Source organism: Sander vitreus, chromosome 15 (genome assembly GCF_031162955.1).
Source record: "Sander vitreus isolate 19-12246 chromosome 15, sanVit1, whole genome shotgun sequence".
NCBI lineage: Eukaryota > Metazoa > Chordata > Actinopteri > Perciformes > Percidae > Sander > Sander vitreus.
The window spans coordinates 7,770,922-7,795,432 of NC_135869.1; the positions used below are offsets into that span (position 1 = coordinate 7,770,922).

The 24,511-nt window shown below is 41.1% G+C and overlaps 2 protein-coding genes across 4 annotated transcripts; one reads left to right on the forward strand and one right to left on the reverse strand.

Annotated features, from left to right (window-relative positions):
* Positions 1-95: 95 nt before the first annotated feature.
* On the reverse strand, positions 96-7,961 carry arl6ip1 (ARL6 interacting reticulophagy regulator 1). The gene is made up of 6 exons (XM_078270574.1): positions 7,799-7,961; positions 6,733-6,866; positions 6,028-6,147; positions 3,739-3,856; positions 3,141-3,225; positions 96-1,099 (listed from the first exon to the last, which is right to left on the reverse strand). The coding sequence occupies exons 1-6, from the start codon at positions 7,832-7,834 to the stop codon at positions 981-983; spliced, it is 612 nt and encodes a 203-aa protein (XP_078126700.1). The 5' UTR covers positions 7,835-7,961; the 3' UTR covers positions 96-980.
* A 2,600-nt stretch (positions 7,962-10,561) lies between these two features.
* On the forward strand, positions 10,562-23,422 carry srrm2 (serine/arginine repetitive matrix 2). 3 transcript variants are annotated; one of them, XM_078268832.1, is made up of 14 exons: positions 10,562-10,758; positions 12,021-12,272; positions 12,681-12,776; positions 13,562-13,747; positions 15,039-15,122; positions 15,198-15,266; positions 15,343-15,381; positions 16,890-17,006; positions 17,222-17,360; positions 17,526-19,588; positions 20,352-21,050; positions 21,204-21,278; positions 22,118-22,225; positions 22,919-23,422. In XM_078268832.1, exons 2-14 carry the CDS (start codon positions 12,025-12,027, stop codon positions 22,971-22,973), a joined length of 3,978 nt encoding a protein of 1,325 aa, XP_078124958.1. In that variant the 5' UTR covers positions 10,562-10,758; positions 12,021-12,024; the 3' UTR covers positions 22,974-23,422. The 3 variants fall into 3 exon arrangements, with proteins under 3 accessions (XP_078124958.1, XP_078124960.1, XP_078124959.1); XM_078268834.1 differs by having other exon boundaries at positions 22,118-22,189; XM_078268833.1 differs by having other exon boundaries at positions 15,201-15,266.
* The last annotated feature ends 1,089 nt before the right edge of the window (positions 23,423-24,511 follow it).

The following is a 24,511-nucleotide window of genomic DNA, read 5'->3' on the forward strand; positions in this document are numbered from 1 at the left end:
ACATTCAGGCCAGTTATGGCAATGAAAGCTATGAAAATACAGCTACCAATACACAAGTCAGCTTTAAACCAAGAAACACAAAAGGCCATTGAAAATTCATTTAAATCACTTTATTTGTTTTCATAATGAACTCCAATAAAGACAAAAAAAATGAAGTGAGTTTAAAGACAGTAATCAAACCAGAAACAAGATTGAGAAGGACAGACCACATAAATAACAGAAAAGGAAAACTGACAGTGACAAAGTGATAGGCCTATTTACATAGACACCCCACACCATTAACACACTGGGGTTTTATAGAAGAGCAAATAGACCAGAGTCCAGCTAGCAGCAGTACAGCAGTAGGCTTGCGTCAAGAAACATTTGCACTCCCGACAAGCTCAGCTTTAAATCCAGTTTTCTGCGTTATTTTTTAATACAACCAAAGCAGAATAAACAAAAAAGTAAAAATGTACATGACCTGTCCTGGGGGAAAAAAAAACAAAAAACTGAGGAATCTATGAGGTTAAAATGATGCAGTAATGCTACAAAAACTGCTCAGTAGTCACTTTGTTTAAGTAGAGGGAATGGCTTAAAAGCATTACTGACATCTTAAAATGAAGCACACCTGAACAGAAAGAAGGTTTTAAACTGTGTACAGGGCAGGGGAGCGTGTGTGTTGTTGAGCCTTTCAGTGCTGCGTACGAACAAGTGACAATATCAGATAACCTTCACGTGGTGGCTGCATGCATGGCAGATAAATTCAAAATAAAAAAAAAAAATAAAAAAACTAGTGGATGCGAGGTTCGAACGTCAAATGGTGGAAGAGAAATTAAACTTATCCAATGTGTGAAAAAAGGGTGTCTTGCTCTGTGGCAGAGACCGAGGAACCAGGAGGCTCTTTACTTTTTTTGCTCTCCTCTTTTCTTCAAACAACTTCCTTCCCACCTTCCATTTTGTCATGGTTTATCTTTCAGAGATATCCTCTTCACACTTTCCGTCTACTCGTTCTTCTTCTCCTTCTGTTTGAGCAGTTTGTTGATCTCCCTCTTGGCCATTGATGCATACTTGGTGATGACGCCGTGCTGGTTCAGGCCGGGCAGCAGCAGCAGGAAGTTCACTGCAGAAAGAAAAAAATAAATAAATGATTGCCACGTGATTAGACCTCTCCTAAGCTACATCCATCCACGCATCTCATTGACTATACTGATGTAGTTCACAAATCCAATATTGTTTGAGTTTTCCATTAAGTATTGAATGAAAAGTTGTTCCTCAGATACAGTCAAAATGATTGTTGAGACTCTACTCACATTAATAAAGCCAAATACCTTGTGCCAAACACTCAGCACACTTTAAATAACACTGAAAAGTTTAACAAATGCTTCCAATATGCATTTCACAAACTTATTTTCAGTAGCTCCAGAGATGCTATGGCCTGTGGGATCTTTAAATTGCTGCCTTTAAAAAGAAACCTGTGAGTTTTGTTTTTAACAAGAGGAAAAAAGGCTAAATGTTCAAACATTGCTGCTAGGCAACTGAAACAAATAAGATGCCACAACATTAACATAACTCCAATTTCTTATCAAAAGGATGTTTTTTTACATTCCAACACCGATGAGGAACAAAGTCAACATGATAGCTCTTCCGAAGAGTCAGTTTTTTAATCCTCCATGTCCTCCTTGCATACTAGCAACTGTATGGGGGAGGGGTGGGGGGTGCACGATAGTATTGATCATGTGGATGCGCAAACAGCTTTGTTGTCATTACTTAGAATTCCTCATGGGGGAGACAGACTCTACACACAAAAGCTTTAAAATACAGACTCCTTTGTCATTTCAGAGTCATGCACACTCTGAAATAATTTCTACTCCATGGTTTTCCCATCAGAAGAACCCTTGACATGTCTCAGCTTATGCAACAGAGAACTGGCTCCCACACAGCCAGCTGATACACCAACTGTCACTTTCCCTGGGGCACTGCTGTGCAGCTGAAGGCTGACAGGAGTGTTTGTCCTGAGAGACAATTTCAGGTTTCAATGCACTTTTCCTCTTGCCTAGAAATCTAGACGCACCCTAGCGGCAGCTAATTTAATTTGGGGGGGGTGTCTAGGCACTCTCCTGTAGCTTGCGAGCTGAAGAAAAAAAAAAATAAATTCTGGTCAGGCCAATCACATCGTGTATAGAGTTGGTGGGCTTATGGCTGCTGCTAGGAACAGCGGTTTTCTGGAAGACTTTGGAGTTAAGCTTTTCTTTGAGAAAAGAACGGCACTGAAATCATTCTTTAAAAAGGAAGATGTGTTCGGAGTTTTGCTGACCGGATACGGCCAACATTTAATCTATCAACTAGCTCCGCTACCTTCTTCGTTGCTCTGCCTGGTTGTAGCGCTATCCTATTGCGTGCAGAGGGAATTTGAAAGACAACCGTTTATCCTGCCCCTCAGATTGAGCACTGTCAATGGTGAGTTCCCAGACCCAACATCTTGATGTGGGTGTGGCTTGTCAGGCTACTTTTCCTCCTATTTTGGTCTCAATTTGCAGTAAAGACTGAATATCAGTCATTAAGAAAAAAACTCCACTAATTTAATAATACTGTTACTGTCTGTTGCCTAAAGTTAGGCATTGTTTGGGTTTTTTTCCCCCGTACTGGTGCAAAAATGATACTTTTAAAAAAAGTGTGCCCGTGCCTAAACCGATACTTAAGAAAAAAACATGCATGCTAAACAGCTGCCACAGAAGGCTTTAAATGCCTTTTCAAAAAAAAAAAAAAATTAAATAACTTCACTCCGACTCTGAACTGACCGATACCTAAAGCCCAGGTATTGGTAGTAAAAAAAAATAAAAAATGAAAATAAAAAGTTGGCTCGGTGCATCCCTACTTAAAATGAGTAGAAAACCATACAATGTTTTATTTACCTTTTAGTGAATGAAATGTAGCCCCTGATTCCAGTTTCGTTCTCTCACTAGATATGTTGGAACTTATTTAGATCTAAGGTCAGGCCTCACATCTCGCCTCCAACTACACTGCATGAATACATAAAGTTACTCAACTGTCAAAAACTTTACTATACCTACATTAAAATGGATCCGTGTTATTTATTTGTAATAATGACATTTCAGAAGACAAAAAACATGTAGTTGTTCAAGCATGTTGTAAATACTCACCAATCAGGTAGGTGAGGAAGAGGTTGTGCACCTGCTGTCCGATCCAGGCCACTACCAGCAAGCTGCTGATCACTGAGGCAAAGTACTGTGAACAGGGAGGTCATGTTACATTTCAACCAACAGCAGTTCAGCTACTCAAACTGCATCCTGACTGCACACAGAGCATCATTTAATGAGTTTAAAGAGTCATTCTTTACATGTCCTGCAACATATATCAATTTTGTTTCATCAGCAGAACATACGCTGTAATTTTGAAGAAACCAACAAAAGGTGCCATTGAATTACAGAATGTGATTTAACAGCGTGTCTAACTGGGTTCAAGCATGCTGTGAAAAACACAGCCATTATCACAGTCTGTAACCCAGTTTGAGGTTTGCTAAGTGGAGCAGCAAAGCCAAATCAGCTGAGGATATTTTTATCTGGAGCACAGAGAAAGCGCACCATTGTAAGAGACAGATAGGAAGGCTCCATTTACTGCAGTTCATGCAGCACTGCAGACAGCTTTTAGGCTGATGTCTACAATATGTAATAGCCAACTTTTACTGACATATTGTGTGTGGGTGGGAGAGTCAGATTAAACTTTGGTATTGTCATTTACCATTTTGGGCTTCTCCTCCTTGAGGGCGCAGAGACGCTTCCACCAGCCCACGATCCGACGCTGGGTCTTCACCAGGTTACCGCAGATCTCGTGGAAACGTTGCTGCTGCTCGGTGGTCCTGTGCACACGGAGAGATTGAGGACAAGGATGTGATTAAAAACACAAAACTAACGGTATCCTGGCAGAGTTTTTGTTTAATAAAAGCAAACAAATAGTCACCACCAACACCTTTTCTGGTCATCAAGAGGAAGCTGATAAATTAATTGTGGTTTCTCACATCAAGACAGCTATCTTCACTTGCCAATGCTCTTTGATAGAGAAAAGTATCACATAGTGAACATTTGCAACGACTCCCTCATTTATGGTGACTGTAGAGTTAGTGGTGTTGCCTGAATCCTTGGTTTAATCAGATTGTTTACCATGTGTCATCTCCCTTAGATAACAAAAAATTAATCCATTTTGATAAGTTCTCTTTCTGGTTCTGACCCCAATTGTGAATATTTGTTGGCGTTTAGTCTTGTTATATTTAATTGCTCATTTTGGAGTTTTGGCCTGTTGCTTGAACACAGGCGATTTAGAAATTTAGACATTGGCTCTGGGAAATTGACGGCCGCTTTTCACAGTTTTACTAGAGCCAAAGTTTTGATTGAACCACTAGTCCGATACGAAGGGCCAGAAAACATCCTGTGCTTGTATATTCTAGTGATGTAAGACTATAGGGATTAACACTGGCAAGAGCGAGAGAAGGGCTTGACTATGGAGGGAAGGAGGGCAGCTGGGAAAAGAGGCCTTCATTTTCTGCTTAGCCATCGTCCCCTATTTCCGTCCTTGTTGTCAGGGAGCCAAAATGGGACCGTGACCATACTTTGATAGCCCTGTTTAACCGGCCCTCACAGACATTCTCCTGCTATCTGGCAGACTCTGCCTTGTGAAGCTGCAGGCTCAGCAGCAGCCTGAGCTGCACAGCATGTGCACAAAGAATCAGACTCCACAGATAAATAGCTACTCTTTCCTGGCCTACATCTAGAAATACAAAGCTGCCTTTTAAACCCAGGCACGCACGTTTGTACCCCCCCCCCCCGGAGTTAACTTCCCCTATAACTAAACTCCTGACAAAAGACTGGTGCTTTTAACCTACTCAGAAACCACTGAATATAATGTAGCATGTAAACACCCTGACATCTCTTCACCATTTATCCAAATAATGCACTGAAGTACCAAACTGACCCAACATGTTTGCTGCCTCGGCCTATGGAATGTGCAGCAGTGTAAAAGGTTACAGGTCATGCTCTGCTGATGCAGGGTCATATATTGAGAGATTGAATTCGTCTGGTGGAGGACAGACATCCAACACACTGCGCCAACTGCAAGCTGTTACTCTATCCTGGGTGTCTGGTTCTCACCATCAAATACACGCAGCTGAGTCAAGGGGCTGTTCGGTAAGATCTGTGTAATATCAAAGCGCAATTAAATGGTTGTACACCATGTAGGACAAGATTCAGACTGTCATATTCGGTACAGGCAAAAAGAGAGAACTCCCCTTTCCCACCAAAGTGAAATTGCTCAGGTTCTGCTAGAGGTTTCTGCCTGTTAAGAAAGCTTTTCCTTGCTGTGGTCACATCAAATGCATGCTTTTCTGGGAATTGTTGGTTCTCTGTAAATAATAATTATGTAAAGATAACTGCTATGATTTGTCTCCATCTATCATCAGCCGAAGAACCTAGCAAATCTCCAAGTGATGGTTTGGTTCCAATTTAATACCACTGTTATTTGCTTAGGCCCCAGCTAACAAGAAACCCTGAGTTCCAGTCAACGATTCATTTACAATCTGACGCAGAACTAAATCACTTTTTCATCTACATGCTCTTTAAAAAAAGGTTGTTCTTGTTGATTTTCAGTCCGTTTTCCTATCCATGCAGATACGATTGGATGCAGCTGCTAAAATATGTTATTCAGATGAGGATATGCCTCACATAAGCAGTATTTACGGCCTATATTACTCCTTAAAATGGGATTAGACACAGAAAAACAATGGCATCCCAGTGATTGGTGCAATTGTCCAGCCAGGTGTAGGTGTGCAGGTTCATTTTGATATGCGAGTGCAATACAGAAAATTCCATTTCCATAACTAGCACAGACTCCTTACATAAAACAGAGGAAATTACTTAGAAAGCCAAAACAGAGGAACATATTTTTAAAAAAGGTAGGAAATAAACCAGATTATGGTCTTATGGAAAGCCCATTTAATCGTTTCCCCCAGCAATGTGACTTTCATCCTCATGCTCTCACCACTTATTGGAACCAAAGACTCTGGGTGCGAGTGTGGGTACCAGGTAGTCTGCTAGGCAGAGCAACATGACAGCGCAGGAGAGCCCAGTCAGCACTGATGGGTCCAGGTAGTAAATCAGCCTGGAGGAAGACAAAGCAGTTTGTCACGGTTAAGAACCAGTTTCATTTCAGGTGCTCGCAATGGAATAACGAGCATTTTGTATCATCCATGCAGGAATTAAATCTGTTATTCACATTCCCTTCTGTGTTTTTTTTAAGGTGTAATGTTAAAAACCATCTGCAGAGACCTAAAAGTACCAAGACTGACCACAAGCCAGTTATTGAGAAGAAAGGTGTGTGAATTAACATAAAAGGAATTAACTTTTAGCAAAAAGACAGTCCCATAGCGTTCTAATATGGATTATTTAGTTACAATGTTATAACTATTCTGACTAACCAATGAATGTTATAACCTAAGCTCATTTAGGAAAATCTGGTATAATCTATATTGTTTCCTTCTTCAGGCTTTGCATTTCAAAAAAACGTGGGAACATGTGTGTTTTAGGACACTCCGCCTGCAATTACATTCTGAACCAGAGCAGCTGAGTTAGTGTAGACACTTCTTGTTAGAAATCTGTCTTAATGCTGAGCGGAAGGAAATGTGTGCAATGCCAACTATGTGCCCAGCTGTGTGTGTAACCCTGTGACACAGTAAAATAGACTCACAGAAAGAGCACAGTGGTGGCAGCCATCAGGGCTCCAGGGAACCAAGGTTTCTCCCAGCGCACAACGCGATCCCCGGCCAGGATCACTTCACCCCAGCCCTGCAGCTGCTCCTCCAGTTGGGCCGTTTCCTGAGCCTGAACACAACATTATACACGTTACAAAACAACCACATTACTGAGGAGTCCGTTCGAAACTTAACATTTTCATAATATGAGCATGATTATAGTGACCAGGGATATATCTACAGAAGGACAGTAGTTTCCCCTGGGCCATGCAACTTGAGCCCTAATGTAAAATTATAAAAACGCAAATAGTTTTATTCTGTAATATTGGTTCATAGGGGTTTGTGGAAACTAGCTGGTAATGTTTGCAACAATGCAATGCATTTTGAATTTAAAATGATTACAAATGTATGCAAGTCCAAAATCGAGGGTGTGGGGGCCTGTGGCGATAAGCAAGGACACGATAACGGTATTTCCTACTAACTTGATATGACTGTGCGGTATTTCCTCAGTGCATAAAGGGGAACTGACTAGCGCTAACCACACGTTTATCAAGATACGCCGAGGTAAAACGTCATAACTCGATTTCAAGCTTTTAAATTAGAGTTAGCAGTCTGTCAATAACATATTAAACACATAACATAATAAAAAATTAAAAAAAACCGCTGCTAATTAGCGTTAGCAGTCGATAGCAATGTTACAAAGAGAATAGTCTCTACTGGAGCTAACTGGAAGGCGTAGTAACGCTAGCTAGCGTTAACTACATAGCCAGCTAACTGACATTAGCTAGCAAGCTAGCTGCAGAGAGCTGTCACAAGGTAGCGGTATAGCGGATAGTCGGATTAGCTTTAACTCGCTAGTTGGGTTGCTCTGCTACTTGGCGGTGCAAAATTCACGATGATTAAACAAATCTACAAATAAGGGTCATCGTCGGCTGCGTAAATGCCACCAGATTAGCCGTTAATGCTAACCTTACTGTTAAACACACCCAGAGCAGACAGAACCCTTTTAAATTCACTAACGTTAGTTAAAAAAAAAAAAAAAAAAAGGTGGTTTATACTCACTAGCATATTTGCGCTTTTGTTGTCTCCGTCAGCCATCCTTACTGAACCACCGTCGGTTAGGTTTCTATTGTGAATTTCGTTATATGTTTAGTAGGGAAACGACCCCGCACTGCAGCAACACACACGCCTCCTTTACTGACTTCGGTGACACACTAACGGTCGAACTCTGGCAGGGTGTATTTATGTCAAAATGTGCGTCAAAATCAGGCGATGGCATTCTGGGAAATGTAGTCAGAATCAGGTTAATATTAATATAAATAATATTGCCAAGATGAGGGTGCATAACAATAAACGAAGTAAGAAGAAATAAAAACAAAAGCAATTACTGCAAAAGTCAAGAAAAATAAATATAGAATAGAATATGATAAAGGATAATAAAAATATGAAAAAAACAAGTTCAAGTTTTTTATCTATCATCACAACATTTACAGAGACGCAGTCGTTGACAATTGAATATTAAGTCTCCGGCTCCCTCCAGCAATACTAATTGTTTTTTTCTAATTATGTGCAATCAATGTACAGAGATAATAGTCCATGATACGTATGCTACGACTTCTGGAAGCAGAACGTTTTCACATTTATTCTGACACTGTTATATAAACAATTAAACCTTTTCTATGTTTTGCTTTATGATCACAACATGGTAGATAAAGGTATATTATTTGTAATTCAGTCTTTTGTTTTACTTGGAAAAAGTCATATTCACAAAAACTTTACTATCTATGTTGTTTTTTGCCTGTAGAAAAAATGACACTCTGACTCTATGTGTGTAAATGTGTTTTGTATTGTACGTTTATTGTAATGAATTCAAACAAAAAAAAACAATCTTGGATGCCAAAACAAAAATATAGCCTACCTGTAAGACCTTTTAGAAAAAATAAATCCAGTTTGATTTCAGATTCATATTTCTTGTTGACTCAAGACCGCAGTGGAGTATGGACATATAGCTACTTAACAATAATGACAAAACAATTACAGGAATTATGTGCAACATAAATTACTTTAACAGGGGTAGACCATTTTGCAAGAAGTCACAGAATTGCTTATCTGATTGTTACAATTATTAAAACATAGATGGACAGTTTAAACAGTCATTTGGCTGTTTTCTTAACTAGTGCCTATTCTCACCCAGGGCAATTTGTTCACTGAGCGGTTGACCAGTCAGTATTATTCTAAAACCATAGAAATAAAAAAATCCATGTTGTTAATATGAGTTGAACCTTCCTTTATTATTTCTCAGGAAGATTGAAATGCAGTTCTCAATTTTGCCACAAAGGGGCAGCCTTTATCAACGTAATGTGAACCTTGAAAACCCTATAATAATTTTTATTTACAGGTTCCAATCAACTTTTGGTGAGTGAAACAAAAGTGTTTGGTATCATTTATTTGATGGCAATTTAACAATGATTACAAAATCTATTTGTGTCAACAAAAAAACAAAGGTTCTTGAGCCTCAGGGCTTGTGCACTTTTATATCCTTAAAAAATGTAGGGAGGAGGAGATGGAGGAGTAGCCTACTCCAGGGGATTGAAAGCAACATGTGACCGAATTCAATTAATATAATATTGAGTCCAGAGAAATTAGCAGTGGGCCCATATTGAGCCCCTGGCACATATCTTTTTCAACATATTTTGCTCAGATTCCCCAAATTCATTTCACAAACAGGAGCCTCAGTAGCATGTGGAAGAACCATACACAGCCACAACAGCCTGGAACCTCCTCCTCATGCTGGTCACCAGCCTGGTCACACACTGCTGTGGGATGGCATCCCATTCTTCAACTAGCATGTCATGGCAGGACATGGCAGTAGTTTTGGCAAATTTTTCATGGGCGCAACCCACATACTCAGCGCTGCTGCTCCTTCCACAAATGCATGTTCCTTACAAATGGGGCACCATTTGAAAGGGAACTAAACAGGCTTTCCAACGGTATAAGATTTATTGCCAAAAAGCATTGTTACCACAGAGAAATAATCTACCAAACATAAATTTCCTTACTTTTTGTTTAAGTTTATCAATGGGTGAACAATTACATGTTGTTTAAAAAAATAAGCATAATATAGACTGAAATATATCACTGGTCTCTCTGAAACAAAGGGACTTAAGATTACGTTAAAAAAGTACAATTAAGCAATTACAAAGTAATTGCCACACAGAGGACTGGAAATTCACTAATGCCAATGATCTTGAATCACTGCTATTGTTAAATGCAGAAGTTGCCCATACTCGGTCGATAATCCAGCCTTGTAACACACCTGTTGGGTCGCCGGTTCAAGTCCCAGTACGGACCAAAGTACAGAGTGTGGATTGGTAGCTGGAGAGATGCCAGTTCACCTCCTGGGCACGGCCAGGTGCTCTTGAGCAAGGCACCGTACCCCCCAACCGCTCAGGGCGCTGGTCCAGCACTGGCAGCCCACTCACTCTGACATCTCACCATTTGTGCATGAATAGGTCCTGAGCATGTGTGTGTGTATTTCAGGCCTGTGTGTAGTGATTTCTAACAAACAGAGTGTGAATTGTAATTTCCCCACTGGGGATCAATAAACAGTATAAATTATAAAATTAAATTGTATGTATGTATGTATGTATGTATGTATGTATGTATGTATGTATTTATCTATATATGTATGTATGTATGTATTGATATATAGATAGGGCATAATGTATTCATTTTTTCACCAAACTTTGATTAAACCTATTTTGAGCTGAATCCCTGAACACATCGCAGGTTAAACGTGCATCCCATGCGTATGACGTCATTTGGTTTTCATCTTGTTCCTCCTTTGGTTGGAGATCAGACCAGCTAGCTAGCTGATAGCAAACCAGCCACATTTCTTTATTTTTCATAGTTCTAAGACTCAGTTATTATAAGGCGTGTTTTATTGTCAGATTCAACCGGATATTATTTATCGACAAATTCATTCGGACACCGTTTTCTTTCTGCTCCGGGAGAAAACACTGGTACGTAGCAAATACGTTAGCTTGCTAACGTTAGCTTAAATGGGAATTGTTCGCTACGCATAAGTGTGGTTGGGCCTTTAGAAATGTGTAGCATTAAATTTACCGCGTTGCTTATTAAACTAAATATTGAATCAGTGACTTTCAGCCATATTAGCCGTATCCACTGAGTTCCAATATGGAATTCGTTGGTTTGTCTTAGTCATCATCATACATTTACTATTCAGACGTAGCAACAGGCCTATTTTGGCGCACGTGTTAATGCGTGACAAAATGTAATTTATCGTGCATATATTCTCGAGATATGAATTTATATTTAGATCCTATAAGATACACACAGATACACTCAATGTTTCATAAGCCTGTGATACCTTGCGAGAAACCTGTGCCACACTTCTAAAAATGCCGCCTGTTTTAATGTTAGTTGTTTGTCTTTTAGTGATTTCATGAATTAGCTAGCTAACGTTACTGAATTACTGTTTCTGCTATTTTGTCAGCCACCTCCATATATATATAGCTAATGTACGTTAGGACTTAAAAATACGGCCATGTCAGTTATCTTGAATGATCACTACTAGTTAATTTATGTCAGCCATCTTAGAATACAAGTCCCTCAGTATTTTTAAATGATTAAAATGGCAAAGTGATAAACTGCAGAGGCCTGTGCTGATAGCTTTCAAACAAAACAAAAGTTTAAATACGACATTTAGGTTTAATGTCAAGGATATTGAGAGATACACACACACACACACACACACACACACACACACACACACACATATATATATAGATTTGTGATAGAGTAAGATCTTGGAGATCCTTATGGCTGCAAGTAAGAAATAATATTACCAAATGCCGGCCTCAGAAAACCACCCTACTTTCATAGACACTGTCAAACAGATAGCTTCTTTATTTTCGTTTTCCAAGGAAATTTGTTGCTACAGTCTGAACAGAGTTTCACATAAATACATTATACACCACAACATGGCTACATGAAAGACATCAGATACATCCACATTTATACGCATATACCTAAACGTATACATATAGCACCTACACACATGATAGTTAATTGTTGTGTTTTGTTTAGTGATGCTATGGCAGAAGGGACAAAACTGTCACGTGCCTGTTTCCAGGCCAATGAACTGTATCTATCACTGTATGCTTCAATGAAAAATGCTGGATCAAATTGGATTAGTTTTCATAGGAAATGGACACTGATAATGCTTTTTTTTAATACAATATTAATTATCTTTTTTTTCCAGAGCCATGTACAATGGGATTGGCCTGACAACTCCGCGGGGCAGCGGCACCAATGGCTATGTACAGCGCAACCTATCGAGCCTGCGGGTCAAAAGGCCGCGGGATGAGCGCGGGGGTGAGCGGGATGACAAGGACCGGGAGAGACTGGAGAGTCAGCTCAACAGGCAGCCCAATGCTGACATCCTGGAACACCAACGGAAGAGGCAGCTAGAGGTCAAGTGTGCCGAGCTGCAGGACATGATGGAGGAGCAAGGGTAAGACAAATATTGTATTTTGGCCTCTGGACTACACAGGGTTTCGCTAAAGGCCCTGACACACCAAGGAGATAGTCTGTCCAAGTTGGGCTGTTGGACTTTTGACTTGTAAATTATTTCAAAGGTTAATACGTTCTCAAAATAGTTATCAATACAAGTTGTTACTGCATCAACTAATTGTTTTAGCACTACTTAATTTTGTGTTTATCTTTTCTTTGCAACTGTGTAACAGGTTTCTTTTCATTTAGATCAATTGATTATCATACGGGTAATGAATTTACTGGTCGTACAGAAAATGTAGTCTACTGTATAACAAGGACCTACAGTAGCTTGCTGCAGTGTGAATAGGGGCAAGATTGTTGTTTTTGATCTGTACAGTGTTAAATACTTTTCTGTTTGGATGGTCAGGTATTCAGCTGAGGAAATCGAGGAGAAGGTGAACAGTTTCCGTATGATGCTACAGGAGAAGCAGGAGCCCTCTCCCGCCACCACTGAGAGGCCAACGTAAGTACGACAAAAACAGACAATAATTCTCTAGTGGCTCTAATTTTGAGAAAGAAGACAACCTAAAAGACATACCGTTTTGATGATGATCATCATAATATCAACGTTGACCGCGACATGTTGTTGTTGTTTTTTTTTTTTTTTTTGTTTTTTTTTTTTATATTTAAAATGGGTAAAATCTTATTTCATCGTAGAGGTGCGCACACATGATTCGATCAGCCCCTCCTTGTCCCTCTTTCTCTGTTTGTGAGACTCTCTTACAAATGCATTCAGACCCATCTGTGAAAACCCCCGCTTCGGCCTCCTCTCCCTGCACGACTGCTTGACCGCAGTAAGGGCTTTCACACGGTCACCTGGAACTCCCAAACCGCAAGTAAGTCCGTTTCTCTTCGTTGTTGTTGTTTTCTGGCTGACTTTAACCAGCCAGATTCTATATGAAAAAAAACAACAGAGAGGAACAGACGTAACTTAACAGACTTGCTATCTGGGAGTTCCAGGTGAACTCATGGAAGACATCACCGTATGCTAGCTGTGTGGTGATGCCAGGAGGGGGCTGTGGGTCTTAAAGACTTGGCATTGTACACTGAAAAAAGTGATATGTAGGAAAAAAAGACTATATACATCAGAATAATAAAAATATTAAAATAAAAAAAAAATGTTTACAACTTTTTTTTACCCCACCTGATATCCACCACAAATGCACTCTACACAGATTTAGTACCCAGAGCATTATATAGTCCACATTGCACAGTGTCAGTAATACAAAGCGGTTTGTTTTCTCTCAGGGCGACAGAGACTCATGCTCTGGCTGCAGCCAACCAGCAGAAGAACGACCGTCTTCGTGCTGCTTTTGGCATCACCAGCGACTATGTGGACGGGTCATCCTTCCATGCTGACCGCAAGGAGAGAGAAAAGGAGAAGAAAGAGCAAGAACGCCTGGAGAGGGAAAGGCAGCAGCAGCAGAAATATACGTAGGTCAAAAACCACCCACAGTGCTGGTGTGCATATCAAATGAATGTCTCTTTTACATTTAAATCTAGCCAAGTAACAGAGCTGGACATTGTGGCTAAAAATATTTGTCAATATTTTCCAGCCTTGTTAAAAAGGCTTTAAAAATGGGACAAAATTGGGGCGCCTGGGTAGCTCACCTCGTTGAGCGTGCGTCCCATGAACGGAAGCTCAGTCCTTGCCGCAGCAGCCAGGGGTTTAATTCCGACCTGCGGCCCTTTACTGCATGGCATTTTCCCTCTCTTTCCCCTTTCATGTCTTCTAAAAATGCCCCATAAATAATCTTAAAACAAAAACTGGACAAAATACAGCGAAAAAGAGCTTTGCACACAGCTATAGGACCGGAAAACTGCAAAATGAGCATGTAGTCAGGCAAAAATAAACTAGTGTTAGTGACAGCACACTCACCAAAAGAATTCTTTTTTTTTTTTTTAACACAGATAACAGCAGCGTGTTTGGCTCAGTGTTCCATTAGCTTTCAGAGATTTCAAAACTGCTTGAGTTACCTAACCCAAAGCAGTTAACTCTCTAGTCTTTAACTTATAATATTTTCAAAGGTATTTTGCATTAAAATGTAGTCGTGAGCAGGACCTTCAATGCTGGTTATAAGTGATGTAATCCATTCTTGGCTCATACAGAGTCTAAAAAACAAGCGTCATCTAAAGAAGTCACAGTGTTGCCAAATGTCAGCTGATGGAGTAAAGTTTATGCAGCATAAACATATATGCTTTTTAAGACATTGCAATACTTGTTTTAAGAAATACTTCATTGTCAATCCTAAAACCACAGTTACTATGGTCACTAGGGGTGCACGATTCAGAAAATGTCATGATTCGATATCGATTTTCGATTCAAAAACGATTCACGGGTGCCCGGATAGCTCAGTTGGTAGAGCAGGCGTCCATATATAGATGTTTACTCCTCGATGCAGCGGGCCCGGGTTTGACTCCGACCTGCGGCCCTTTGCTGCATGTCATTCCCCCCTCTCTCTCCCCTTTCATGTCTTCAGCTGTCCTGTCCAAATAAAGACTGGAAATGCCCAAAAACATAATCTTAAAAAAAAAAGATTCAGAGTATGTAAATGTAGTTACTTTTCCCATGTGATTGCAGTAGACATACAGTAAAAAAAAAAATGTATTTATGTGAATCAATTTTTGGAATTCTGTGAATCGATTTTTACAATGTAATAGGTTCACTCATCACTCAGCATTATTTCTGTTCCTGACTTGAGGTATGTTGCCTTTGCTCTCTCAGATTGGTGGAAGATTCAGACAATTCAGATTCTCCTCCCAAGAAGCGCAGTCGGAAGAAGAAAAAGAAAAACAAGAACAGAGACAGGTGAGAAAATGAACTTGATAGGAGCAGAAAACTGACAATAAAGAAAAGGTCTGACAATTTTTTGTCTTCGGTCAGCAGCTCAGAGAGTCCCTCCCCATCTCCTCCACGAGAAAAGACGAAATCCAAAAAGAAGAAAAAGAAACGGTATTCCATTACTGAATTCTTATTTCATTTAAACCTTTCACATGGACCGTGATTGACTGGAAAATTTGTGTTTCAGTGATGCATCAGAAGATGATGATGAAGAAGAAGAAGACAGGTAGGCGTTTGTGTCTATCATATCTGTCTTCCCTTATACCAGCGTGAGCTTTGTTCTTGACCCAAGTGGCAGAGTTCATACTGTAAATGGGAAATTTGACTAGAAAGAGAATGAGTTTTTGTTCTTGGTCTGAAAGCTGTAGCTCCAAAAAAAAATTTATACATATAAAACTTCAATTTGTTTCTTGGATATTGTATTTATTGGGGATTACCAAACCTGCTTTTGTTTTAACACAAGTGCAGTGCTTGTTTAAACTGTGCCTGTTTGGAATGTGCCGATTGCTTGGCCTTGGCCATTTCAAAGTTGTAACTACTCATGGTCAGAAACACCAGTGAAATACACTCTAGTTTACTGTAAAAACACCAAGAGCAGACTTTACCTTTAGGCAAGGCAGGCAACTGCCTGGGGGCCCAAGGTAAAAGAGCCTTGAGGTAAAATCATTCTACCACGTTGAGTCCTCTAGTCCGCTCTGTGAAAATGTTAACGCGGTACAGTCCGGAATGAATATTGTTAAACATCGATGGTTCAGGCAACTTTGGAACTGGACTCAGGGTGAGTCTGAGTGAGACGGAGGCAGCTGCCCGGAGGAAAAGAGGCTTTGCCTGGTCAGGCTCGGAGATTACGTTATCTTCTACTTAGAAGTGGTGAATTACAGCTCACATCAACTTAATACGCCTGTTAAAAATGTGCCTGTTTGGAATGGGCCAATTGCTTGGCCTGTGGTATTGCTGCTTGTAGAATTTTTCAAAACCAAATTGTACCCCATAATTACAGAATGACCCCAAACCACTTAATATGCAACTCCACTGTATAGCCTGCTACTGACTTACTGATTTACCTGACAGAGAACGTTGCAGATTCAGAATGTGTATTTCACATTTTAGCTGCCAAAGCTCTGCTGCTTTCTTTGACCCTCTGTCTGGTCCTGCGCTGAGTGCAGTGTGAGAAGGCGAGTGGCCAGCGGCTAGAGCGGCAAAAGCCAATGTGTGCTTCTTTTACCGACATATATTTAACGATATCTTTTGCATTTCTAATCCAAACAATGTCAAACTTGGCACTGCACTTACTCGTGCCTGTAGCAAGATACTTGTCAAGTTTGAGAGAGATGCGAATAACAGACGTACCTGCAATTTATAGATAGATATCTAGTGTCGGCAAAAATGTTGTTAGCGTAGTGTAACCTATTTTAATGCATTTCCTCTTAGCGAAATGCTTTGAGCGAATTTAAGTTGGGCTCTTGTTGTGAAGGGTAGACAAGGCAGAAGTGAAGCTGCAGCGTGTGCTGTTATAGGAGTTAATAAAAGTATGTTAGCCATGTTGGTTTGTGCTTGTTCACATTACGGAGACTCCTAGTTTTTGTTTTATTACCCTCGGCAACGGACGCGGGTCACTTCGTGAGACAGACTCACAGACCGAGACTTCTGCCTTTTTAGTATGATTTAGAACAAATACACTGAATATATGGGATTAGGTGTAAATTCCTGTCTCCTCTGATCCTCACCCTCAAGTTCGTCAGATGAGAAGCAGAAGAAGTCAAAAAAGAAAACAAAGAAGAGTAAAAGTGTGAGTCCTCCGAAAGCAAAGGCAGTGCGACACAGGAGTGTCTCCTCCAGCTCTGTTCACAGGTATGAGATAAGATGATATGATAAAAATATTGTCTGGCACTTTGGAACAGCTCTAAACACTTTTGCCTTTTTGAGACTTTCTGACACTTTGTTCAAACTAGTTTGTTTAAACATACTGAACCCTTTATAGGACTGTATTGGGCTAAACCAAAATCCATCTTCCAGACAGGGATGTTTCAGTAAATGCTATTTTTTTTCCTGTGATATATCAACAGCCAGTCTCCAGCTCCACTGAAATCACGTCAACAGGATCAAATTGCAAGAAAAGCTGATGAAGGTAGAAAGGGGAGATCGCCAGACAGGAGGAGACGTGGCTACGAGGACCACTTTCCACAGCATCAGGGAGGCGAAGGGGTAAGGCTGAGGCTGTTGCATTGGACTTAACCTTTGGAAACCTTCGGTTGGATGTGTTTCTTTTGCTCATAGTATCTTAAACTACATTTAAACTAATTAATATTATCATGTATCTATCATGAACATAGAATTTAGAATGACATCAATAAATCTTTCCTCATCTAGAAGAGGCCAAATTTTGAGAGAGAAAAAGAGCGGCCGAGTGAGATGGAGAAGACCTCCAAGAGGAGACATGACTCTTCATCCCCTTCTCCACCGCCACAGACCGAAAAAAGCAGGGAGAGGGAGAAAGGGAGGCGTTCCAGGAGCATAGACAACGAGAGGGAGAAAGGGAGGCGTTCAAGAAGCAGAGAGATGGAGAAAAGGAAGCGTTCCAGGAGTACGGAAAAGGAGAGTGAGAGAGAAAGGAGCCCCAGAAGCAGAGAGATGGAGAAAGGAAGGCGATCAAGGAGCAGAGACAACGAGAGAGGGAGGCGTTCAAAGAGCAGAGAAAAAGAGAGGGAGAAAGTAAGGAGCTCCAGAAGCAGAGATGTGGAGAAAGGGAGGCGGTCAAGGAGCAGAGATGTGGAGAAAGGCAGCCTTTCAAAAAGCAGAGATGCAGAGAAAGGGAGGCGTTCAAGAAGCAGAGAAAAGAGGGACAAAGGAAAGGAGATCCTTCCTCAGAGGACAAGACATCCCTCCTCCTCATCCCGTTCTCCTTCTCCTCCACCCAAACAGGAGACTAGGATGGAAAGGAGCAGAGACACTGAGCGGGAAAAAGAGAGGAATAAACAGGAAAAAAAGAGGCATGACTCCTCATCTCCCTCGCCTCCACCGAAGAGGGAGAGGAGTGGAGAAAGAGAGCGCAGGACTGAGAGAGATCTACACTCAAGGGCGCCAAATGAAAGGGACAACAGAAGAGACACTGCTAAGAGACAGGAGAGAGAGGTGTCTCCTTCCCAACAGAAAAATGACAGGAGAAATGAAGGAAGTCATCCGTCTCACAATTCCCCGTTACCCGCCTCTCGCTCTCCTGTCACAAATGGGCGTCAAAGAGAGAAGGATGATGAGAGGAGAAGAGAAAAAGAAAGGGAGAGCATTAAAGAGAGAGACAGGCATCTGAACAAGCAAATGGAACAAGACAGAGAGCGAGGTCCAGAAGGCAGCAGAAAGAGAGATGAGGCTGTCCGTTCAACTGCAGAAAGTAGGCGAGATGGATCGAGACCTGCGGAGAAAGGCAGGAGCGAAAGACCAGAGATGAACGAGAGGCAAGAGAAGACGAGGAGCCCTCTGACGAGCGAGAAAAGTGATGACAAGGAGAAACGGGCTGAGAAAAAGAGAGAGAGCAGTAGTAGTAGTAGTAGCAGTAGCAGCAGCAGTAGCGGCAGCGATAGCGACAGTGATAGCTCCTCGTCCTCCTCTTCATCTTCTTCATCCTCATCTTCTGAAGATGAAGGCAAAGCAAAGAAGGCTGGCTCAGCAGGGAAGGAAAAAAGTAGCCCCTCGAAAAGTACACCATCTGCCATTGGAGCTGCAGTTCAAAGGTATTTAGCCAACGGGGGAAAGGAGAGCCCTGTCCCTGCTTCTGAGGGCAACGGGCATCGACAAGCCCAGAAGGACAGAGAGGTTGGAGAAGACAAACGTGAGAGGGAAAGAGCTTTCCACAAAGCTCCTGCAGAGACTCTCACATCCCGGAAAAAAGGTCAGGAACGATATAGTCCCACACAGATGGACAGCCCCAGTCCACCTCCTTCCCCATCCAACAGAGCAGATGCCAGCAGAGGCAGCAAAAGGTATTCTCCCTCTGAGGCAGAAGCAGAAAAAACAAGAGTGGAGGCGAAAGTCGGGGAAAGGGAGAGAGGGAGGGACAGGGACGCAGCCAGGAGGCCTGCAAGGTCCAGCCCCTCAGCTAGGAGGTCACGCTCACCACCACAGAAAACCACTACCTCCCCAGCACGTCGCACTCCACCAAGGCAGTATCAGGAACCACCATCCCGATCCAGGAGAGCTTCTCCTCCTCCGGCCTGGTCGGACTGGGACAGAGAGAGGCAGAGGGACAGGGAGAGGGACAGGGAGAGGGACAGGGAGAGGGAGAGGGAGAGGGACAGGGAGAGGGACAGGGAGAGGGACAGGGACAGGGAGAGGGACAGAGAACGCGAGCGGGTTGCCAGGAGGAGCAGGTCCAGAAGCCCAAGAAGGCGCAGCAGGTCCAGGTCTAGAAGTCCAAGGCGGCGAAGCCCCCCCAGCAGGTAAAATGAAAACCTTCATGTACATATGCTCAGTCTTTGCAGCTGGCGCCCCCTTAAAGAGTACCATGTCTGAGTGGGGATGAATGGGTTTGATGTGAAGTTTACTATTACATTTTACCCAATATTTAGCATTTGCATGTGTTAAAAAAAAAAAGGGGAAAAAAGGGTGATTTCATGAAATCATGGTTACATGTTGGCTGTCCCAAATGATACATAGGAGTGTGAACTGTTTATACTGTATGTTTAGACCTTCACATAAATCGGTAAACAACAGAAATGTCACGCACATTTACCACGCACCTTTTTATGCAGCTTTATACCAAAAGATACTAAAGGAACTAAGAATAAGTAGAAGTTATGTTTTAATGGCAAATAGGGCTGTTGCTTAAACAGAAATTAAGTGTAAGTGCTAACAGATCATCACAGATTGAACAACAGCTGAAATTCCATATAAAATGTGAAAATGAAAGTGTAAATGGTTTTTATTTTTATTTTTTTTATTGAAATACATAAAACTAGTGATGCATGCTCTATGTACTTTGGTAGACAGGCACTTTATAAGATAAATCATTTATTTTTTGTTTGTGAAAATACTGGATGAAAATGAAATGGAACCATAAGAAAAAAGGTTTTAGGAGCATCGATTTCTGGGAATCATTTTTAAAATATTGTAGATAATAAATGAATGCCTTGGTGTCACATTAAGATTGTTTACTTTGATGCCATAAGGGAGCTAATTTTAATTGCTGAATCCATCTTCCAGGTCCCGTCGTTCTCCCTCTCCACAGCGGCGAAGGAGGAGCAGTCACTCCCTCTCCCGAGAAAGAGCGAGACAAAGGGAACATGAGAGGATCAGGCAGAGGGAGGTAGAACAAGAGAGAGGACAGGTAAAGGAGCATCTGCCCCCAAAAGATGCCCCCCCACCCCACAGGTCTTCCTCCTCCTCCTCATCATCATCCTCCAGCTCCTCTTCGTCCTCTTCGTCCTCACCGTCACCACAGCGAGAGATGAAAGACACAAAAGCACTAACGGAGAGAGGCAAAATAACGGAGCGAGAGGACAGGAAGAGAGAGGACAGACAGCAGAAAATGTGTTCCTCTTCTTCACAAGGCCCTTCCAGAGACTCATCCCATGCCCCAACCTCAGGTAGGAGAGGCTCCCAGTCAGACTCCAGGCGCTCTGATGTGCCCCCCAGAAGGTCCCCTGCGGGCAGCCAACCAGAAACCAAACAGGTGTCTCGAGATCCAAGCAGGAAGCAGTCACCAGTGGCAACCCATCAACCTTCAAACCAAACAGTCAGAAGTGAGAGCGCTGTAAACGGGAAGGAGGCAAGTGCAGGCAAGAAAGCCAAGCGGAGCAGCAGCTCTAGCTCCTCTACCTCGTCCTCATCCTCCTCTTCTTCTTCCTCGTCTTCATCATCCTCATCAGACAGCTCTGACTCTGAAGTGGAGCAAGGAAAAGGGTAAGCAGGAGACGTGGAATGTTGAGCTGTGTGAGATCAATAAACACTCGAAATCCAGGGTATCAGCAATAATAAAACAGTTGTTCTATGAATTAATAATAAATTACTTTCTAGTTATTAATAATTACCCTTGTTACTGTTTTTTCTTATCAGGAAGCCAGTCAAAGCTCCAAGATCTCCTTCTTCATCCTCTTCATCGGAGAATGAAAAGGAAACTAAGAAAAAGAGGTAAGACGAAAAGAACTGAAAACTTGATGTTACTCATAAAATGTGGTTACTTCACAGAACTTCCATTTCTGGTTTGTTAAGAGCTGCTGTATATGGAAAGGGTTCTTTCTGCTATTGTCAGAGTAAAATATCTGTGGCCAGTTGCACAAGACCTCCATAGTTTTTCCACTACTAAAGAAACATTTACTTATGGAAATGGATTTTTTTACATTGCTGCAGAGTCGTGCAACATTAAAAAGAATTGTCTTGAACTGATTACCTGGGTATGAAATAATACTCCTAATACTGAAATATGTTGGAGGTAATTTAGAAACCATGTCTTCGTTACATAGTAATTTATGTAATTTACATAGTAAAATGTAATTGATCCTTGTGAGAAGTGTTCGGTTTAGCATCTTTTGGATTCAACTCACCAACCAAGATGAATTCTCGTGTTTCTTTTCAACATATGACTGGACTGGATGGAAGCATAGTTTTATTTTTTGAATTTGAGTCCTCATGCCGTATGTAACAATTCCCTATGGTATCATTGGGTCAGGCTGTATTGATTGGCCATGAATCCGCAGCTTAAATAGGACAAAGCTGTGAGGATGTCTCTTAATATCAGCAGTTTACCTTTTCCTGCTGCGTTTTAAGGAACCTTCCATGACAGGGTAGAAATACTGATTGTTCAATAATGTTTTTATGACATTAATTTTTGCTGTAATGACCACGTCCCCAACTGTTATTTAAATACTAACTTTTACTTGAGATTTTAGTGAATTGCAAAAACTATACTGGAGTTCTACAGCAGTGTTTTGACTTTGAGACTTTAATTGACAGTTGTGTTTTCCTCACAGCCCTGCAATGCCTCGGAGGGTGCCGGCTGATTCACTGAGAGATTCTCGCTCACTCAGTTATTCTCCTCCAAGGTACATGAGAGCAGCGCCGCCCTCGCCTAGCCGCAGGTCTGTAGCTACCGCATCACATTTAAACTGCGTTAAAGAGTGTGCCAACAGCTTTAACTGTGTGCAAATGGTGGGGTCAGATGTTAAAGTAATGCCAGGAGTGAGTAGGAGTGTCAATCAACAATTTGACCCTCATGGCCAATGTCCAATGGATCCGTCTGCATCGCGGCTATGGAGACAATACACTGTTCTAAATTTTACTTATAAATGTATATAAATGCCTTTATTTATCTGCAATTTTCTTAAAATATAAAGGTAATCATATATTTGATTTGTTGCTGTCTTTCTAATTAGTGAGAGAGGAAGGGGGGTGGGGAAGTCACAACACAGTCGGATCTGGTGAGCCGGATTGTGGCTCAGAGGTAGTGGTCGCCCCTCGAACCATTGGCGGTTCGAGCCCAGGCTCGCAAAACTTGTGACCCAAACAGCTTCCATTTTACATACATCCACAACCGATGTTGGATGCCTCCATTCTATTGTATTTTTTTTATCTGTTCTTGTTTGTTTCCATTCATCCTATCTTGCATAGAGCCTATGCTGGTAATTGAAATGTGCTATACAAAAAGTTTTTTTTTATTATTATTTTTTTTTTTAGTTTATCAGCACTAAATATCCTCCAGTGAGAAAGTTATGCTGCTGCACTCTGAACCTTTTTATTAATGGTGATATATTTTCTTCTTTCCTTTCTGGTAGGAGTGGCAGCAGGCAGTCACCAAGCCGCTCCTCAAGCAGCAGACGAAGGAAATGAGCCGACAACTTGAGGCGCTTTACTTATTTTTTTGTGTTGTTTCTCTGTTCACCTCCGGCTGGTTTGAACTGGACTATAACATGGACTTTACAGCCTGTAGATAAACATCTGCTAATGTCAGGGGACTTGTTTTGGTTTCGAGCCATCACACAGTCATCAACAATGTTTTTGTTTTTTAAGCAGCGTTGACCCGAGGCTGGCTTGTACATTTCTTTTTATGAGCTGAATAAGAAACGTACACATTCACACACGCAAACAGTTAAGTAAAATGTAACTAACAATGTTCCTCTGTACTTGTACTGTTTCTTGCGTTATACCTGTAGATATATGCTGTCTGTATTTTTGGTTATTATGTAACAGATTCGAATTTCCATTTAATGTGAGCAGAAACTGAAACATGGTTAATTTCTTTGTTGAAAATGGTTAATAAAAGGCAATTGTACATTTAATTTCTGTGGAATCTGTCTATTTGGTTATTGTTAGACATCAAACTTAAAAAATAGGTTTGGTGATATTTTATATTGTCCTTCTTATAAACAAATCCCATGTAAAGACCCAAACCAACAATGAATGTATCTACTAGCAAGTATTGTGTGCGTCTCAAAGCCTGATATAGCTTCCTCTGCCATAGAGCTCCATTGTTGTCCAGGCACACAACGTGTGTTAGAAAGTGACACACGTTCGTCACGGAAGTAAAGGCTGGACTACAATAGAGCAGTTTGTGAACAGTGTTTTCTGTTTGAGATGGTAAGTCCCTTTGGGGTGGATTTCGGGCTTTTTCACTTTGTAAACCCATAACGTGCACAAAAAAGATATATAACACAATAAAGGAAAGGGGAAAAGCCAAAAGCATATGAGCACTTTAAATTAAATGGTTGGGGGGGGGGAATTCTTCTAATTTTCAAGTGACTAAAGAGGAAGACTCAGATGAAAATCATGTTAAAGAGGTTGTTGTTCCAACAGAACTGTGTGTATATAATTAGACATGAGGCACATTTTAGTTAGTTGTGCTGCTTTAAATCTTGTACAAAGAGGAGTAGATTATTACAGTTTGGGTTTTATTCTAAAACAACAGTTTACTCCGCTTTTAAATTGTGATAGAATAACTGACATTTTAACAACTTGTCCATGCTTTCTGTATGAGGGTGAAACAGGCTGTGGATGGAAACATTACTCACTGTTAACTGTGACCAGACACTGGTTTTGACTGCTCTTGCAATATTGAAACCGGCATGGCCAAATCGTGGTTTAGGTGTGTCTTTACTGATAGTTTAATTTCTCACAAATCTCAGATAATACTAATTCAGCACTACATTTAAGCATTTTTGGCTTTTAAAGGTCAAGCTGTGATGTAAGTGAAATTACCTGACCTGAATGTTTGTACCTTTTAGAAAGGACCTAGACTTAATTAGAAATGTTTTTGTCACTAATTTGTCAGAGTTGGTGTTTGCACTGTATCTGTGTTTAACATGGGACAGGCTTAATCAGCCCTTTATGACCATAGTAGACCATGTAAAACATAGTTTATGACTTATGCA

Bases quoted from the DNA above. Each gene is read 5' to 3' on its own strand.
- arl6ip1 (XM_078270574.1), bottom strand. From the start codon at position 7,834: ATGGCTGACGGAGACAACAAAAGCGCAAATATGCTA. The intron at 6,867-7,798 runs GTGAGTATAAAC...TGTTGTGTTCAG, and splicing joins ACAAAAGCGCAAATATGCTA to GCTCAGGAAACGGCCCAACT. The intron at 3,857-6,027 runs GTGAGAGCATGA...CCGTGTGCACAG, and splicing joins GTCTTTGGTTCCAATAAGTG to GACCACCGAGCAGCAGCAAC.
- srrm2 (XM_078268832.1), top strand. From the start codon at position 12,025: ATGTACAATGGGATTGGCCTGACAACTCCGCGGGGCAGCGGCACCAAT. The intron at 17,361-17,525 runs GTAAGGCTGAGG...TTCCTCATCTAG, and splicing joins AGCATCAGGGAGGCGAAGGG to AAGAGGCCAAATTTTGAGAG. The intron at 22,226-22,918 runs GTCTGTAGCTAC...CCTTTCTGGTAG, and splicing joins CCGCCCTCGCCTAGCCGCAG to GAGTGGCAGCAGGCAGTCAC.